Below are 18,999 nucleotides of genomic sequence, written 5' to 3' on the forward strand. Positions count from 1 at the left end.
GACCAGACAATCCTGTGATTGATATTATCAGCATGGGTTGTTGGGAACCAATTATAACCAGGAATTCCTACTGGGCTTATGGGGTTTAATATTTAGTTGTCTTAAATATAAAAAGTAAAGTTTTAATACTTATTTAAATATCGTGGAATAGTTGTAGCTTTAAATGTTTCATTGGGCATTAGTCTGAATGAAAGTGGTGATGACTCTGTGCATGTGGGAACTCTCCCTTTTATATCAGTGTATAAAAAAGTTTTGAAATATGGCTTGTCCAAGGACTGGCTGTCCCAAAAAGTGACCAGTCCTGAACAAACACAGCCAGTCCCAAAAACTAAAACAATGAATAAAATAGATAACACGAGGTTCAAACCAAGTTAAGTATATTTTTTCAAATATTTCCCCCAACCTAAGGACGGCCTTACTTATTTAATAGACCGTCCTTCACAAAAATAGACCATCAAGGACAGTGGGACGGGCTATGTTTTATACACTGTTCATATGTTTCATCATTATTTCCAGTTTCCAGATAAGGTAGGAAAAGGAGTGTGGAAATAATCTCAGATAAGTGCACAGATTATTTTTTTATTAAACGGACTTTGTGAATCATGGGTAGTGCTAAAATATTGTTTTTGCAAAGGCAAATGAAGATTGAGTGTGCAAGATAAGGGTTTCACCCTTTCACTGTGACATTTGATTGATTGATTGCATCACACCATTTAATAACTGTTCCTTGCTTTGAATTCAGATTCCTTTGAAAAGAGAGTGTTTAATTTTTACATGTATGCTGGTAATATGTAGAATGTAGAGGCAGGGTAAGAAAAGGACATATTAGAATGCTAGAAAATAGGAAAATTCATTTTCAAGAAATTTTATGAAAGTTACAAGTGTTCTTTTGACTGTAAGCAAGAGTTTATTCATCAACCAAATGCTGCAGTAAGTCTTAATGTGTGAAAAATTAACCCATTTTAAACCAAAGTTTGGAACTGGCAAAACAGATTTTCGTCAGAGAATTCTGTTCACACAATTAATCATTGTTTCAGTTAATCCAGAAAAAAATGATCTTTGCAACACATGATTTTGTCACATGTTAAAAAAAGGCCTATGAGCAATATTAGTATAGCAGCAGTATGAATATGTACAATTTCTGGCATAGTGATTTTAAAGACAACACAATTTATGGTGAACTAGTTTGTTCTTTAATATTAGTCTGCTTGATAATGATTAGTTGTTCTTGTAGTAGTTTTGTGTTCGTGTTTTTGTTAGCTAATCCTCTTGCATGCTGTTACATGTGCTCGCATCCCTTGTAATATGGTTACAAAACATCAACTAACAGCACCATGTGTCATTTTTGAAAGACACATTCGTTTGGTCTTGTGTTCATGTATTTTTATTGAGAATCTGTGGTGCTATTTTAAGCAGTTATCATATGTGAAACCATGTATAATGGCAATAAATTATTTTTACAATGTTGGGTTATTTTATATTTATTAAAAATAAAATACAGGGGACTGAGAGATGATCGCTGATAAATTTCAAGAAAACTCGGAACTCCTCGCACTGACACACAATATTCGTTATGCCCTTGGAGGTGCTGTCAAGGAGTTTGGTGAGAAGGGGGACAACTCTCTGAACTCTCCACAAAGGAGGTAGAAATTTCAATGACAACAAGGAGTTGCCAATGTAAACACATTCACGTGCACTGTTCCAAAAACACTACAATGGCAGGTGCACAGCCGTTTGTTGATGCCAAATTAGCACAACGAAAGGTGCTACTGTTTTCAAAGACATACTGCCCAGATTCCAAGACAGTGAAAGAGGTTTTAGAAGGATACAAAATGCCACCTCAGACATACGAAGTTGTGGAGATTGAAAAACGCCAAGACTGCAACCAGTTGGAAAACTACTTCCAGATTCTATGTCTGACTGACAGCAGAGCGGTAAACATATCACTTGCTTAACATGTTAGCTAATTAAATACTTTAAATGCAGTTTTATTAGTCTCTGGAACTAGGGTAAACACGGATGACTACATTCGTACGCATATCCGCTTGTTATGGGTGTTCAGACGCTAAGGGAGCGTTCATAATTTATGGCAAAGGGGGTGGGGTGGGGTGGGGGTGATGATGATTTTTATGGATCATGTAAAATGTGAATGACATGAATGATCTGGGTTAAAATTGATCTTCAATAATCCATCCTCGTTGTGAGAGGCGACTTAACGGGATTGGGTGGTCAGACTCGCTAACTTGGTTGACACATGTCATCGGTTCCCAATTGCGTAGATCGATGCTCATGCTGTTGATCACTGGATTGTCTGGTCCATACTTGATTATTTACAGACAGCTGGAATATTGCTGAGTGACCAGAGCAGTGACTGACTGACTCGATTATTTACAGACCGCCGCAATATAGCTGGAATATTGCTGTGTGCGGCGTAAAACTAAACTCACTCACTCACAAACACATCTGTGCACTTATTGAACTCAGTATTCAATACAATATCAGTTGTCAAACATGTCATATTTATGGGTAGCCGAATGACTTGTATGACATGAACATTTGAAATGATAATTTTTTGTTTGTGTGTGTGCCATTAAATGACTACAATTTATGTAAATCAGTCCTTTACTTGGTTTACCTCTTAATGTCAATCATCAGATAGCATATTTTAACATCTTTTGCTGTGAGACGGCCAGTGATCAAAACACAACTTCTAAGTGTGTTAGTAAACAAAACAAAACAAACATCAAATTGGAGTAAACAAATGGTAAGTGAAGCGAGGTAAACAGAAGTGATACACTGTGATACATCTGGTGTCATTGTTGTCTTAGTGTCTGCTGTAAATGTTGAAATATTTTTCACTTTCAGGTCCCCCAACTCTTTGTGAAAGGAAAGTATGTTGGTGGCTTCAAAGAAATTACGAGATTTCACGAATCTGGGGAGTTGAAAACACTACTGAAGGAAGTGGATGCAGTGTGACGTGTAGAGAGTACAGTACTTCACAATTTAGCCATAAAAACTTCCACAGGTCAATTATTTTCGTTCATGCCTGCATTTTAAAAAAAGGATCCTGTAGATAACAAATCATGTCATTTGCATTATTTCACAAGTAATAAACATAAATGAAAGCGTTGTAGAGGGTTTTTGATTGTTGTAGATTGTATTATGATTATGATGGTGTTCTGTCTTGAGGTTTATCACCTCTTTTAGTCAAAACTGTAATCAAAACTGTACTCGGTGGTCAGTTTTCACCTGAACTTCCCATACGGGTGTTACCATGGTTACTGAATAATGTCTTTGGGATGATTCTGACTAGATCCTGCCATGGCACAATGTGAACACCAAGATTTGTTTTCAAGAAATAAAATAATCACACATTTACAGTAAATAATGCTTTTTATGTACACCAAGTTTTACAATGAACGACACAGAGTCTGTCATCACAGACATGATAATGGTACATGATACATGATACAGCATGTGTGATCAATCATCTGAGAGCGGGGGGAGAACCTTGTCATAGGACAGTGTTGTTCTAGAAGTCATCTTTTTTTTTGCAACACGAAGTACTACCATACAATTACCAATTACCGCCTCTACTGTTTGCCAGAGGCCTGAATCGATAGGATGACTCAAGTTGCAGATTGCATGTAGCCCAGTCATCTGAGGTGCTACAATTCTTAATGTAGAGTTGTGTCCCTTACATTTGTCAGGAGCATGTGATTGTGTATGATTCGGGTTGGCCCAGATCATATTTCTAGGGACCGCCTCCGTGGTGTAGTGGTTAGAGCGTCCGCCCCGACCGCGTCATACCAAAAGACCTTAAAATATGGTACTTGTTGGTCCCTGCCTGGCGCTCGGCATTAATGGGTACAACAAGGACTGGTCGGCTCGGAGTCAGTAAAATGTGTCTGAGTGGGGTATCCATGCTTCACTGCGGCATGGTATCTCAGTGGGCTAGCACTATAAAACCAGCTGAAGTCTGGGCTAGTACAAGCAGCCGCACATACACACACATGCACGTCGTCATATGAGTGAATATTCTCAAGTACGACGTTAAACCCAATTTCACCTCACCTCACCTACAGTTAGATGAGTCAATTCAGTCTGAGGACAAGTTAAAAAAAAATTCAAAGACAAAAACTAAAAATATCCACCTGTTATGGTTAAGGTTTCAAACCATCAACATGATTAATACTTCATGAATCAGGATTCTGAGAATACATACAAGCCTGCCATCAGATCAATGAGCACTCAAAATAGATCAGCAATATTTCCGTGCAACAAATACCCCACACATGGTTTCAATATGAGGCAATGGTGGGGTTAGTACAAAGTTCATGCACAGTCTTCTTTCGACTTCAATGAAATAACACAAGGCCTCGTTTCATTCACAGACGAACACAGATTACTATAACACTGCTTATGTTCACAATGTATTCACAGGTGATGGAGGAATGCAAAGTTTTCAAACCATTGAAGTACTTATTAATCTAATTTAATCATCACTGCTGGCCTCATTTTCCTTGTAATTATTACTTTTAGGCCGGGCTTCCATTAGTTTTCTTACCCCCTGGTTATATTCCACTATTGTTACCTCATCAACTATTCCTGGATTAACAATCCCTGGCTTCAAATTGTCCATCCACCAAGATAGTGCTAATTATATCCCCCTGGCTTCCATTTGTTTTTCGTATCCCATGTTAAAGTGCCACCTTTGTTACCCTAATCATGCCTGGATTAGCGATCCCCGGCTTCCACTTGTCCATCAACCAATTAACTACTGGTTTCCCTTGTTATCTCATAAAAAATTAGGATACCCAATTGAAATCAACACAAGTGAGTACATAACTCAATGACCCAAAAAGTTATCTGTAGCTCTGTGCCACACATTGCAATTTGCAGCTATGGCAGGTCTGTATATAATCACGTCTGGACCAGACAAATCAGTGATTGACATCATGAGCATCGATCGATACAACTCAGATTTGATGTGTCAACCAAGTCAGCAAGCCTGTCGTATGTCTGATGTGGCATTTTGCATCCTTCTAAAACCTCTTTCACCGTCTTGGAATCCAATCCTGTTTATCGCTCCTGGATCTTCCTGAGCCCTAACAGATGCTGAGTGAGATTAGTTTTATGCCACTTTCAGCAATATTCCAGCAACATCACGGCGGGGGACACCAGAAATGGGGTTCACACAATGTACCCATGTGGGGAATCGAACCCGTGTCTTCGGCGTGATGAGCTGAGGCGTTATCCACTTGTCTTCCCCTGACAAATGTAAGTATCCTTGCTAAACAAGTCAACCTTGTTCATCAAAACTTAATTATTTACAGGTTGCGGTAATATAACTGGAATATTTCAAACCGCTGCATGAAAGAAAAAGGTCCATGAACCACAATCTTTCTCCAAAGCACTACTATGTCTTGCAGCAGCTTCAGTTTTGCCATGTCTGTAACTATTTGAATCAATGCAACACCAATGAAATACTGAGAAGACACATTTAGGTGCCTTCCATTTCCAGCCTCTGACGAACAAGGTCAATTAACTCTGCCGATACTTCTGGCTTCAACATTTCACTAACCTGAAACAAACAAACAAATACTTGGACTTGTAAGAGCCAATGGCAATGAATAAGCAGGTCATAAACATTCTTCTGCTGGCTGGTACTGTCAGACATCTTGGTTGATTGGTTACAGGATTATTGATGGATATAGAAAATATACTAAAGATAAACATGATAAATATTCCATCACTTGATTTCTATTCTCAGCTCCCTAGGGATCATGCAACCCTAGTTACCTGAAGGTTTAGAGTCACAGTCTTAGGTGTGTGCTTCAGTTGAAGTAGCTCCAACAATTCCAAAAGCCGCCTTCTTTTGGCCATATGGGAAGTCATGCATCCTTTCTAAATGTCTGTGATGTAGATAGGATGATATTGTTTTTTGTCTAATGCCACACTCAGCAATTTTGCCAGCTATATGGTGGCGTGTAAGGCTGATATTGAGAATATTGAACCCTTGATGCAGAGACCAAATGTGAAACCCATTCATTAAATATCCTTTCTCAACTTACTGCATAGTTCTCAGAGGCCTCGTACACATACAGAATAGTGGTGTCGTACATCATCACCTGGTGGTCGGCCAACGCCAGAACACAGTTTCGGAGTCGCGCTATCACCTCACGATCTGCTCTTGGGACTGGCTGCAAGGAGGTTAAAAATTCTCGTTAGTGTCACAAAAATGTGCAGATAACTACCAAAAATATCTGAAAATACTATCAAATATGATGGTGTGTGCATATTGTTTCAACAAATTCCAGCCATGTGAGTGAGTATTGTTTTACGCCGCTTTCAGCAATATTCCAGCAATGTCATGGCAGGGGACACTATAAATGGGCTTCACACATTGTACCCATGTAGGGAACTGAACCCAGTCCTTAGGCATGACGAGTGAACGCTTTAACCACTAGGCTACCCCACCATCCACCAGCCATGTGAGGATGGCCTGTAAGATATTGAGTCTGGGGCAGATAATCCAGAAACTGAAACGGAGCAATGAACCATATCAACACAGAGACTAGAGTTTCACTAAAAGTGTCAAAGTGCCTTTGACAGTGATGACCAATAAGATGAAATACACCACTGCTCTTGATATTCCATGACAATCTCATATTGTCTTGGTATTCCATGACAATCTCATATTGTCTTGATATTCCATGACAATCTCATATTGTCTTGATATTCCATGACAATCTCATAGTGTATTTAATGTTAATCACAGAGATTTTTTGAAACTTGATTTACAAATCTGATGACTTCAAAACATTGATTCTGAAATAAAAGAAAGCTGTGTTTATGTTAATCTACTTTCAAAAATAAATTAAAAACTTTATTAAAAAAATTAAAATTGCTAGAGCTAAAAAAAATGAATGATTTAAATCATTATTAAAATAAGTTGTAAGTATATCTTAAAAATTACGAAAAACAATAAATAATTCATAAAAATAATTCCTCAACACTGTGACATGAACATGATAATGTTTTGGCTGCATATCTGACAAACATTGTCAACAAAGAGAGAAAGTATCAACCAATGAATATAACGTGAAGGGGTATTTCACCTCTAGGTTTTGTTCATATCCGCCGGTGTCGTCGCTGTCCTCGTTGGCGGTTGGGGAGATCCATATGAAACCGTTGTTGCCAAGGATGATGGACGCTCCACACGGAAGGTTGTGAAAATGGGTTTTCCTCCTCTTTACGAGTGAGGGGGAGATTTGAAGCAGCGTACCCTGACCTAACTGTCAACAAACATAATAACGTCAATCTTTTATCAACCCATTACTTATTCACAAGAGTTTAAATGTTTCTAGTTCAACATGATTAATATGCACTGTGAAACTCTGTTATCCTGGATGGTCACATTCCAACTGGGATAATTTGATTAACAAACTAACTAACAATTTACAGTTGTAGGGTAATACCACATATGCATATATAGAGCATTCACGTCCATAATTGCCAGGTTTAGAGATATACAGGGTTCTGTGAGTTAGATACCACATAGTGTCAATACCACTTTTCTGAAAATTCAATATTGGTTTCTTTTCAGTATCTCGTATTTAAGTTTCAAAACCAAGCAATAAAGAAAACATTCTTTAACTTAATTTCTGACTCATCTTTCTTGGAGCCAATTTCTGACTCAAATTTCTTACAGCAAAATGGTTTGAATTCCCATTATACAACTGACCAACCCCAAATCATGTACCACATATAGTATGACAGGTTAATGTTGTTACAATGTTTCCAAGGTAAACATGTGGAAAGATTAAATGAGGCTCCGAGATGATTGTGTGTAATGACAACGGCAGTATCGAGTCCCCTTGTCATACCTTCCCGTACTTGAGACTTCTGGTGTGTAGAGACAAGCATCCATCCCCCATGACGTTCTGCACCTCTGCCTGGCTCAGTCAGGGAAAAATAACAGACCATATCATCAACTGATTAGCTCTAATAATCTTACGGGTAGGGTAGCCCTATTGTTAATATGTTTGCTCATCACGCTGAAGATCAAGGTTTGATTCCCCACATTGGTAAAATTAGTGAAGCATATTTCTGGAGTCCTCCGCATTGATATTGCTGGAATATTGCTAAAGCCTAGGTAAAAACCATACTCACTCACTCCAATGGTCTTTGTATTAGCTTAATGTAAAACAGTGAGTGAATTGGGTTTAAAGCTAACAGTATGTCAGCAACAGATCCATTACATTGTACTACATTCATATATTTCTGTATATTCCTCACTGAAATTAATAAAAATATTAAAAAAACCAAAAAACACCCAGTATGTCAGCAATATCACAGCATGACAGCACAATATGGGAAGAGAGCTTTGTGAAACTTTGTGAAACCCACAAGCAGACAGGCCTAGGAATATGATCAGGGCCAACCCGAATCATTCACAATCACATGCTCCTGACAAATGTAAGGGACACAACTCTACATTAAGAATTGTAGCACCTCAGATGACTGGGCTACATGCAATCTGCAACTTGAGTCATCCTATCGATTCAGGCCTCTGGCAAACAGTAAAGTATTGGGAACCGATTCTAACTAAGTCATCAATAAGGGATGTGTGTGCCTGCATCTATGAACACCAAACACAGCAGTCTTCCAACTATACGACGACAGTCTGTAGACAGAATCTGGACCAGACAATCCAGTCACTGAGATCATGAGCATCAATGTAGGCCACGACGTTATGCATCAACCTACTTCACCCATGTGACTAGCCATCCTTGTCTCTTACGACAAGCAGAGTTGCTGGAGGCCAGTTCCAACGCAGGTCTTCACTGGTAAATAAGGAATGTAATAGTTATACACCAAGGATACACTGATGAGGTCCCCTTCCTTTAGGTAATGTCTCATCAACTTCTCGTCCTCCTCCGACCTTCTTCGCTGTTGACAAAGAACCAGTCAAAATGCAGTCACTTCAACATTGATATTCGCTACTATAAAACAGGTTTTGAAACCAGAACAACTTTAGAATTCAAATTTTAGAACCAGTCCAAAAGACAACTGTTAGCCTATTTCACTGATTCTCAGAACTTGTAGTTAGCCTGGTTAGTTCTGCTTGAACAAGACAAAACTGTTTACATTCATTTACAATTTATGTCGATTATAGTCAGCTCCAACTCGTAGAAATTCTTTGGGGCAGTGGAGAAAAATTAAGAATTACAGTCCCCAAATGCAACAAGTCATTGAGGACTGCAAGTATCAGATTTCTAGAGTCCTCAGCATAATTTAGTAGTCGTAGGCTAGCGGGTTACCATGAATGTGGACTGCTACACACACGCTTGTCTCCAACTGCAGTTCCGTAACTTTTAACCTTGCTGTCTAACCTACTATAACCTGTAATCCTATAGATTTTGTGGTTAATATGTAACTTTGAATTCAAAAACAAATCAGAAGGACCTTTTGATTCCATGTTTCAGTCTTTCATTTTCTATGATGTAAAAAATCTGTAGACAGATAAAAAAAGAAAACACTTCTTGCCAATTCAATGTGTAAATATCCATACCAGTTCTCCCCCCGGGAGGTTGACCGAAGACAGCATTAGGACAGAGTCCAGCTTGGAGTGAGTTTCCACCTTCCAGCGTCGCTGACACACTTCTAGGATCCGACCAATCACCACATCCCCTACTTCACCGTTATACCTGATGGAGACAAGTTGGTATCACATCACCTAACTCAACACTCATTATAAATCATCAGGGGTTGAATTTTTTTTAAAACTCCACTGGACACAGGTCCAGTAAACTTTAAAATCCACTTGACCAAATAATAATTTGACTTGACCACAAATACCAATTTGATTTCTTTTGCAAATAATCTTTATCAATTGGAAGCAATATTGCATTTTTATTTCATCATCAAAATACTTATATCAAAACATTTGATTTCAGCAGTTTGGCACTGCTGTACCACGGTAAAGTTTATTGTTGATATTTACATCACCGACCGGATAATTCCACTGGACCATGGCGCCGGGCAATGGTATTTTTCAACCCCTGCATCATGCCATAAGACATGATGCTGTTTCTGGTGCCAACATTGTGGTACTCAGAGTTAGAGACAAATCAAAGAACACGCCTGAGAATCTTGACCAATCTGCTAACTTTACTATATTCACAGAGGTTCTTCATAATAGCTAAAGGCTTGATCGATTGGTTTATTGGCTTCTTCGCAATATTCCAGCTGTATGGCGATGACCAGACAATCCAGTGATCAACAGCATGAGCATTGATCGACGCAATTGGGATATGATGACGTGTGTCAACCAAGTCAGCGAGCCTGACCAACCGATCCCGTTAGGCTCCTCTTACACCAAGCATGGGTTACTGAAGGCCAGCAACCAGGATCTGCAGGCTGTCATGTCACACAGTCTGTACTATCGCTAACAAAAGCCTCCCAGGAAGTGTCAAATAAACTGGTTATGTTTTCTCTTACAAAGTATGTGTAGTCATTGTGTAGTGAGTGAGTGAGTGTTAACTATACTATTGCCACAGCTGCAGTACTCAGCTTGTTCCAGCTCTAGGAAGGCAGTCTATAAATAATCAAGCCTGGACCACACAATCCAATGATTGATGTCATGAGCAACATTCCATGCCCACAACGAAGCACATGTGACACATGTGGTCTCACCTTAGTCAAGTGAGTTTGTTCAAAATTGTCTCTCTTCACCCAGCAGGAAAATGGGTACCTGGTGGAAAAAGTCATATGACTATAACCTTCTAGCACCTAACAGGCAGCTTGGGTTATTCGGGGTAATAATGTGCTGTGCCTTGATTGTTAGCGCTATGAGCATACCTAGTGTGGAGTTTGGCGCTACATAAATGGACACATTATTATTATTATAATGCCACCTTCACCATGTTCATACCATCATCCAAGCCTGACCACTCAATACATTTAGTCACATACTGTCACATCTGTTTTTGGAGATGTCAGGGACGAAAAACAATTTTTGAAACCAAAGGTTAAGGTTTTCGTTTGTGTCTGTCATGTTTTTATCAAATAACTGAGTCAGGACCAGACAATCAAGCAACTGACATCATGGGCATTGATATGCACAAATGGCATGCTGCTATATCATGCATCAACCAAGCCATTAAGGTCACCTGCCTAGTAGATTGTCAAAAAGAAATCATGAAAAGGTGTACTGTTTGTGCCCACCGTGTCTTGAGAGGCTTCACACAGATGAGTTTGTTGACACGCTCCACAACTCCTGCCACTGAGGAATGCAGCTTCTCATCCTCCATATAAGTCCCATGACCACTGGAAACAAAGATGACAGACTTCAAGCCATGCTTTCGTCACAACAAAATAGAAACATAACACAAGATTGAAATTAATCATTAGTTCTTGGTGATCAGCCCTACCCCCAATCATCTTTATCTAACATAAAACCCAATTATATTTCCGTTGACAGTTATGTAACAGGCGGATGTGGGGCAGTAATTTTACAGATACAGACACCATTTACGGTGATCGAAAAATGGACAACCATAACTGTATCGGTATTAAACTTCATCTATCCAATGTTCACGAATTAATCTAAATTTAAAACATTTACCGCATGAATCCGGTATCGGTTGTGATGACATCCCCAGGCGTGACAAGATTGTTGATCTCCTCGACGTCACCCGTCTTCTGTCGAACACGTGCACTTGCCAGTCGAATATCAACAGTCGCCATTTTGAAAATATATTATCTCCCTTGAAAAGAGATACTACATTCCTCTCTGCAGTTTATATCGATAATAAGTAAAATAAAACCTCTGTTGATATGTCAAGAAAGTGATCTCTGAGGTTTTTTCGGACATTACTGTTAAGTTCTCTAATGGGCATTTAAAAGTCAAAAGTTTTAACTGTTCTTTAAACCATAAGTATTTTTCTCTCAAAGGAGGAGGTGGAGTATTTTGTTTCTCTCTTTCTGAAATATATTATATGTCCCGGTCAGTCAGCTTGCATGTGCTACAAGTTATCTTACTGACTGCTGAAGTTAACCTTCTGTGTGAATTATGTGATCAGAATATTGTAAATGGAACCAGGGAGTCCATATTTAGAGTTATGACTCCTACTGGGTTGACAGTAACGGCCGTTTGTCGTTGGGTCAAGTGTAGTATAATATCTGACAAGTGCTTCAAACAATATGCCTCCTTTAACAGTGCTATACGAACTATCGAGTTCGTTCATCACACCAACTTTTAGATGTCACTCAAGGAAGTTAAAGAATAAAGACCCGATAAAGCAAAGATACCGTGTCCGAGTTACACCAAGCTCCTCTGTCCAGATGATGTTTAGTACTCAAGGTGTCCGGATATGCTGAATACTATAGAGGGTATTACATTTGGTTGGTTATTGTTTAAAGCCGCACTCAACAATATTCCAGCTAAATGGCGGCGGTCTGTAATTAATTTAGTCTGGACCACACAATCCAGTGATCAACATTATGAGCATCGATCTGCGCAGTTGGGATACGATTACATCTGCCAACCAAGTCAGCGAGTCTGACCACCCGACCACTCTTACAGCATGGGTTACTGAAGACCAATTCTAACCGGGATCTTTTCAAGGGTCGTATTATATTGGGGACGGTTATTAAGTGTCGGTTAGTCCTGTATTGGGACAGAAGGAAACAGCAACTTTACCTATATATCTGTTATATCTATATTTAAATAATGTCACGGGTCCGATGTCTGCCTCACAGCAGAGACCATATTATATGGTCTCTGCTCACAGCCGGGAATACTCAAGTGCCAAGAATAGCATCCGTGTATAGATGGTGAACAGTTCCTGCAAACGGAAAATTTAACGATGTTAATAAGAAATTGGATTAATGTCGATTTCTATAATTATCCTCAGCGATAGAATGCGAGAGAATGTGTGGCAGAAATCATGATAATGCTGGAATAGACCTAGCTATCCAAGACACCACGCCGGTGTTTAATATGAATACTCCGAGCTTAAAGGTCACATGCAACCAAAAAATCAAACATAATTAAAACACAATTATCACTTATTCATGACATATAATATGCATTGCTGGTTATGAAAAAACATCTGTCTGAAGTTTGTGATGCATTTATTGGATATTATGCGTTTTAAGGGGGCACCAAGATATAAAGTCAAACAAAATGGGGATCGTGAGGCTGGAACACAGCAAAACCAATTTCCTTGAGGTTGACAGATAATATGTAGAAAATAAAACATAAAATTTGTATCATTTTCTAGGTGAGGCTGACTACTTTTTGAACGCCCCTCGTATCTTTGAGAAATGGTTTAGGAAAGTAGTATAATCAATATCTTAGAGTTGTCTCCCTTTGTGTGAAAACTTGGCAATGTCAGGCATTGAAAGCAATCGTAACAGCACGATTACTGCTTGATGCCTACACATTGATTATACCTGCAAGCAAACATGAATAGGAAAGTCCCAGACGAACTGAAAGAAAAATATCCAGTTGGTTGTCACCTTTTAAATAAATCACTGACTTTGACATTATTATTTATGAATGTATCTTGTCAATTTAGAATGCATGTCCTCAGGTCGAGAATAAGCTTTCACAACCGTTGTTTTAATACCGTTATACGCCAATCGAAGTATGTAGTAGTCATGATTCAAAGATCTAAGATTGGGAAACAGGTGTGGTACTTTCATCCGATTATGATAAGGAAATGAACCCATCTGAAGCATGATGAACCTTTAGTATAAGTTATATCGGTATTAACCTTGTTTAACACTGCACTCGGCAATATTCCAGCTATATAGCGGCAGTCTGTAAAAAAAGTAAGTCTGGACCAGACAATCCAGTGATCAACATCATGAGCATCCATCTTAGCAGTTGGAACACAATGATGTGTCAACAAAAGTCAGCGAACCTGGGGCGGTGGGGTAGCCTAGTGGATAAAGCGTTGGCTTGTCATGCCGAAGACCCGGGTTCGAATCCCCACTTATTGGGTACAATGTGTGAAGCCCATTTCTGGTGTCCCCCGCCATGATGTTGCTGGAATATTGCTAAAAACGGCGTAAAACCAAACTCAGTCAGTCAGTCAGTCAGCGAGCCTGATCACGAGATCATGTTTAGTCGTGTCTAATGATAAACCTTTAGCAATATTAGTATGAGATAACCTTGTGATATTGGTATGATCATCATTATCATGTTTGATTTCAGCACTATGAGACATATGCCAAGTGCCAGTCCTCAGCATTCATGGGAGGGACATTTGCCTTTGCAACAGGTAAGACAATGTTATTTCAAACATGTTTGGCAAGCCTAGTGGTCAGATTTTTCTTCCTTCTGTAGACCGGGACATTTGGGATACTATTTCTGGTGTTCCATTACAATATATTGATGGATATTGCAGGGATTTGTCTAGACCTGCTCAGCCTTCGAAATAATTGCCAGCCTGGAGGCCCAGAACCGGTTTTTATTGTATCGGGCCGGCAGTTTCAAATATTTGCAGGCCCTTGTGGCCTTCAGTGAATTACCTGTCTTTTTTCCAGGAATCTTTCCCTTACTTATTTTCTTTATTAACGTTCAGGAATCATCCATGATCCATCATGTTACGATAACTTACAGTTTCACTTCCTGGTACTTCAGAGCTTTGTATATAGGAATGTCGACACCAGTCTTTAACAAATAGAAACATCTCTCTACGCAATAGGCTTCGCTAATTGATTTTGTAGAAACAGTGTGAAACTGTGTACAGTGTAGTCTATTTTGTTTTTATTGGATTGACTATAACAAAATGGGCCTGCAGATTTCATTCAGGGCCTGTAGATTTTAAAGCGGCGGCGGCAGCAGGCCCTGATGGCCAACTGGCAAATTAAAGTATTGCAAACACTGGACCTGCTTAAACACTGATATTCAACCCCAATTCAAGTCTGCAGCCATAGTCTGTAAAATTTGCCTAATTGGAATGAGAAATTTCACAATTTATGTTGTTATTGTTATAATGTGTGAACGTATGTTTTATGGCTTTGCAACAAAATGATAAATGTCATTTGTCTCATCATTTTGAGACAAATATGCTTTGTGAAATTCAGTTTTCTGAAGGGATGTATGTTTGATTTAGAGAATCTGATCCATTAAACATTTTTTTCATATTTTTCAGCCACTGCTAGTTTGTATGTTGTACAGGAACTGCTGAAGACACGCCTCCCGTACAACTGGTCATCCTTCTTGCTGACCTCTGTGCTAGGCGGGAGCATGATCTCGTATGCGTATACTCGCAAGAAGACCAAGGACTGTCAAGACATGTGGATGGCAATGGAGGACCGACACACTGCACTGACATCTGCTGATGGTGGGTTTAGCTGCCATGGAAACAAACACAATTTGTATGTTTTGTAAGGCTGTAACATATGTTATATTTGGGATTACTCTTTCTTAGTAAGGCCCTACAGCGGTCTAGGCGGCTGACTTTGTGTGCTGGCGATTAGGTTCCTGACTCTGAGGGTGTGGATTCGAATCCTGCATGGGACTTAACCCCCCAAAAGTACTAGAATCTGTACTTTCCTAAGAAAGTGTAATCCCAAATATAACATATGTTACATTTGATCACTTTCTAAAATGGCATTGTGTATTTCATTTTGTAAGGCTGTCCATAATTTTTTCTGTTTCCTTCTGTCTGCCATAAATTTTGAGTTCGGTTTGTGATATAATAGAAAGTTTTCTATCTCAATCTTACCTACAAATATGGAAATGAATACCGTGATGTCATAAAAAGAAAGAGTCTTAGTTACGCATGTTTAAAAAAAATAGCCCAGGTCAGCCTGATGTTTCTTCATCTAAATATATTAATAACTTGTTTCTGAAACAAAGCTACATTATAAAATATTTTTTGAAGTGATCTAAGTTTTTATTATATTTATTACAAGATTAATGAAACAATTTTAAATTGTTTTGAATTTTCATCTATTTTTTGAGTGTGCCCACTGGTTGAGGTTGGAGGTGAGAAACACATAACAAAATATGGATGGCCTTATGAACATATCTTTTCAAACTTGTACAGATCTTCATCATGCACTGGCCTTAAACCTCATTCCCTGACTATCTAGACCTTAACCTCATACTCTAAACATCAAGGCTAAAACCTCGCACCCTAAATAAAAACACCCAAACCTCGTTTCCTCCTTAACCAAAGTTAAAACCTTATACACTCATTATAGAGGCCACAACGTTATACACCTACTATATTGCAGCTGTAGAAATATACTCAAACATTCACCAATCTGGTTGTGCTGGCACTTCGCTGACCCCAGCTAGGACTGCACAATGCTGGCCTCCATTGGGTGACATCCCATATATTTACTGCAGAATAATCCCAAAACGGGTGGTTAGAATCTTTTCGTAGCATTTTCATTGATACACCAGAGTAACGCCCATCGTTACTTTTAGAGAAGGAAAACAATTTTCAAGACACAAAAGTCGTTGTTACAAGGATGACATGGATACTTTTATGACTTGACACATTGGGGCAGGGGGGTTAACTAGTGGGGTTAACTAGTGGTTAAAGCGTTCGCTCATCACACCGAAGACACAGGTTCAATTCCCCACATGGGTACAATGTTTCAAACCCATTTCTGGTGTTCCCTGCCTTGATATTGCTGGAATTTTGCTAAAAGCGGCATAAAACTAAACTCACTCACTCAACAGTATCAATGACGGTGTCTGTCTGTCATGGTGATAAATTGTTATAATATCATACCCTTCATGAAGTCTCTATTTTATAAAGATTTTCGCTGAGACAGTTTAAGCTAACCACCATAACACGTAAACAAAATATAAACAGTTACAAGATTTGGACATCATTTATGATGAAATATTTTCCATTTGTTTCAGAAAGGAAAAAAATGGAAACCAATCAAACACACTGACATCAACTCCGTCATACCAGTGCTGAGTCGTCATTTTTTGAGCATGATGACACATACCAGGCCACACTCCTGTGTGACATCCTACAATACCTTTACAGTAAACTCCAGTTAGAACAAACTCAAGGCAACCACTAAGTTTAGTTTGTTATAACAGTAGTTTGTTGTATGCATTTCGATTAAAACGGGAAAACAATTGATATATAACTATCAGTTTATTCTAAAAGTAGTTTACGGCATGTAGCACATAGTTTCACACAGGAAGCAATGTCTCAGCAGTGTAGAACAGGGACTTTGGCCTGTTCAATTGTTTCCACTCTTCTTAACCCTGCATCGTCACGATATGGCTGAGATATTGCCGATGTGACGTTAAATATTAACTCACTCACTCTTAACCCTGCATGCTGGATTAACATATATGACAGTAGACATTCAGATAAGCTGAATTTTGAGGACTCCAAAATGCAATCTGTGGAAGGGGGTTGGCTTATCTACAGGTTACACTTTCAGCATTAGGCGCTCTGAAGAGGGTGGGTGGGTGAATTTATGTTTTGGGGACTTCATTACAAAAGAGACAAATTAACCAATATTTTCCACTTTAAGGGACCGTTCATAATTTATGGTGGGGGTGGGGTGGTGGATGATGATGATTTTAAGGGGTCACCCATTTTGTTAGGGGATTCATCAATTTTGTACACGCATTACTAGGGGTGGTCATCAATTTTGTACATAAACATGTTTAAAATTATGCTAGAAAGTATGGGAAGGGAGGGGTGGGGTGGGGGCATCGATTTTGTACATGACATGCAAGAGGGGATCACTTATTTTGTACATAAATTTTAGGGGGGTCATTGCCATTGTACATGCTTCTCCATAAAAATCATCATCATGCCCCCTAGCCATATATTATGAACGGTCCCTAATATAGATAGAGAAGTACAAACAAATATCTGGATATTTACAGCATTCGGAGGTTCTGTCCAAAATGAACATAAAACATTGCCAGAATTGCTTGATTGAATGTGGAATGTGTTCCCAGTATTTATTAACAATCTGTATGAAGCATTAAATTTGTGCTAACCAATTTCAATAATCATATCTCTGATACTGCATGTTTAACCAAGTTTATATTCATGTTTTTCTACTGGCAAATATGAGCATGATGGTAAATTATCCCCCTGACCACGATATAAAATGAGGATATCATCCAGTGTATTTGATATCATGTATATCCACACAGGCCAATCAGAGCTGTGCATTTTACACACAAGACAATGGCTATTTCTGTTTACAGTTTAAGAATGATTTTGAATGATATCTAGAATCTCAGCCTTATGCCTTTGATATCAGATATACAGACCCTGAGCACAGGCTCATTCAGAATGGGACACACACCCTTTTGTCCTGAAAGATTATTAAATGACCATTGAAACACTCGTGGGTGAAACTGAAGTATGCAGACCCCCTTTCTCAAGAGCGTGCAAACACCCCCTCCCCCCTTTTCTCAAAAAGCTGTATACGGCCCTGTACAGTGATATAAGTTGTAAAGACATAATAATAAGAGGTCTCACTGTTGATAGTATTTATACAGAGTTTGTTCTGAGCAATTGCCATATATGTCATACATACTGTGTACACTACAATTTAAACAAAAATATGTAATCTGTCTGAATTTTAAAATATAGTTCAGCTGTTTCAAGATACATGTTCCATTATACAACAGTTAGATTTCACCCAAAGGGAACACAGTGAAGTGATTCGAACTGATCTTCGTGAACAGTCTCGGCCTGGGCTCTGTATACTAAATGTCATGTTACCCTGGCTTGAGTTGTATCGAGGCCTGTCTTGGAGAACATTCTGGTTTGTCAGTTTGCTGGCTGCTGAGTTATGTCCCTTCTCTGTTGGATGGCTACAGCATTGTCTCCCTTGTCATGTCTGGTTGGTGAGCTGTGATCGATCCCTGACAATCAAATCTAGTCAAAGGACATTCCTGCTTCCAGGTCAGAAATGAAGTAATTGAAGTTAATGTTTGTTATTGGATAAGTTTGTGATGCAGGTGGTAGA

The 18,999-nt window shown here is 38.9% G+C and overlaps 3 protein-coding genes across 3 annotated transcripts; 2 read left to right on the plus strand and 1 right to left on the minus strand.

Moving 5' to 3' along the window:
* The first annotated feature begins 1,715 nt into the window (after positions 1–1,715).
* LOC124275937 (glutaredoxin-1-like) lies at positions 1,716–2,976 on the plus strand. The gene is made up of 2 exons (XM_046711641.1): positions 1,716–1,934; positions 2,866–2,976. Exons 1-2 carry the CDS (start codon positions 1,716–1,718, stop codon positions 2,974–2,976), a joined length of 330 nt encoding a protein of 109 aa, XP_046567597.1.
* Positions 2,977–4,558: 1,582 nt separating this feature from the next.
* On the minus strand, positions 4,559–12,460 carry LOC124275908 (exosome complex component RRP4-like). Its single transcript, XM_046711595.1, has 8 exons — positions 11,633–12,460; positions 11,233–11,334; positions 9,578–9,713; positions 8,890–8,955; positions 7,890–7,958; positions 7,122–7,298; positions 6,075–6,203; positions 4,559–5,584 (listed from the first exon to the last, which is right to left on the minus strand). The coding sequence occupies exons 1-8, from the start codon at positions 11,752–11,754 to the stop codon at positions 5,504–5,506; spliced, it is 882 nt and encodes a 293-aa protein (XP_046567551.1). The 5' UTR covers positions 11,755–12,460; the 3' UTR covers positions 4,559–5,503.
* Positions 12,461–13,315: 855 nt separating this feature from the next.
* Positions 13,316–17,128, plus strand: LOC124275910 (transmembrane protein 141-like). The gene is made up of 4 exons (XM_046711599.1): positions 13,316–13,518; positions 14,231–14,297; positions 15,174–15,365; positions 16,904–17,128. The coding sequence occupies exons 1-4, from the start codon at positions 13,477–13,479 to the stop codon at positions 16,936–16,938; spliced, it is 336 nt and encodes a 111-aa protein (XP_046567555.1). The 5' UTR covers positions 13,316–13,476; the 3' UTR covers positions 16,939–17,128.
* Positions 17,129–18,999: the final 1,871 nt, after the last annotated feature.

This window comes from Haliotis rubra, unplaced genomic scaffold, assembly GCF_003918875.1.
Source record: "Haliotis rubra isolate DU_JTF1 unplaced genomic scaffold, ASM391887v1 Scf204, whole genome shotgun sequence".
Classification (NCBI taxonomy): domain Eukaryota; kingdom Metazoa; phylum Mollusca; class Gastropoda; order Lepetellida; family Haliotidae; genus Haliotis; species Haliotis rubra.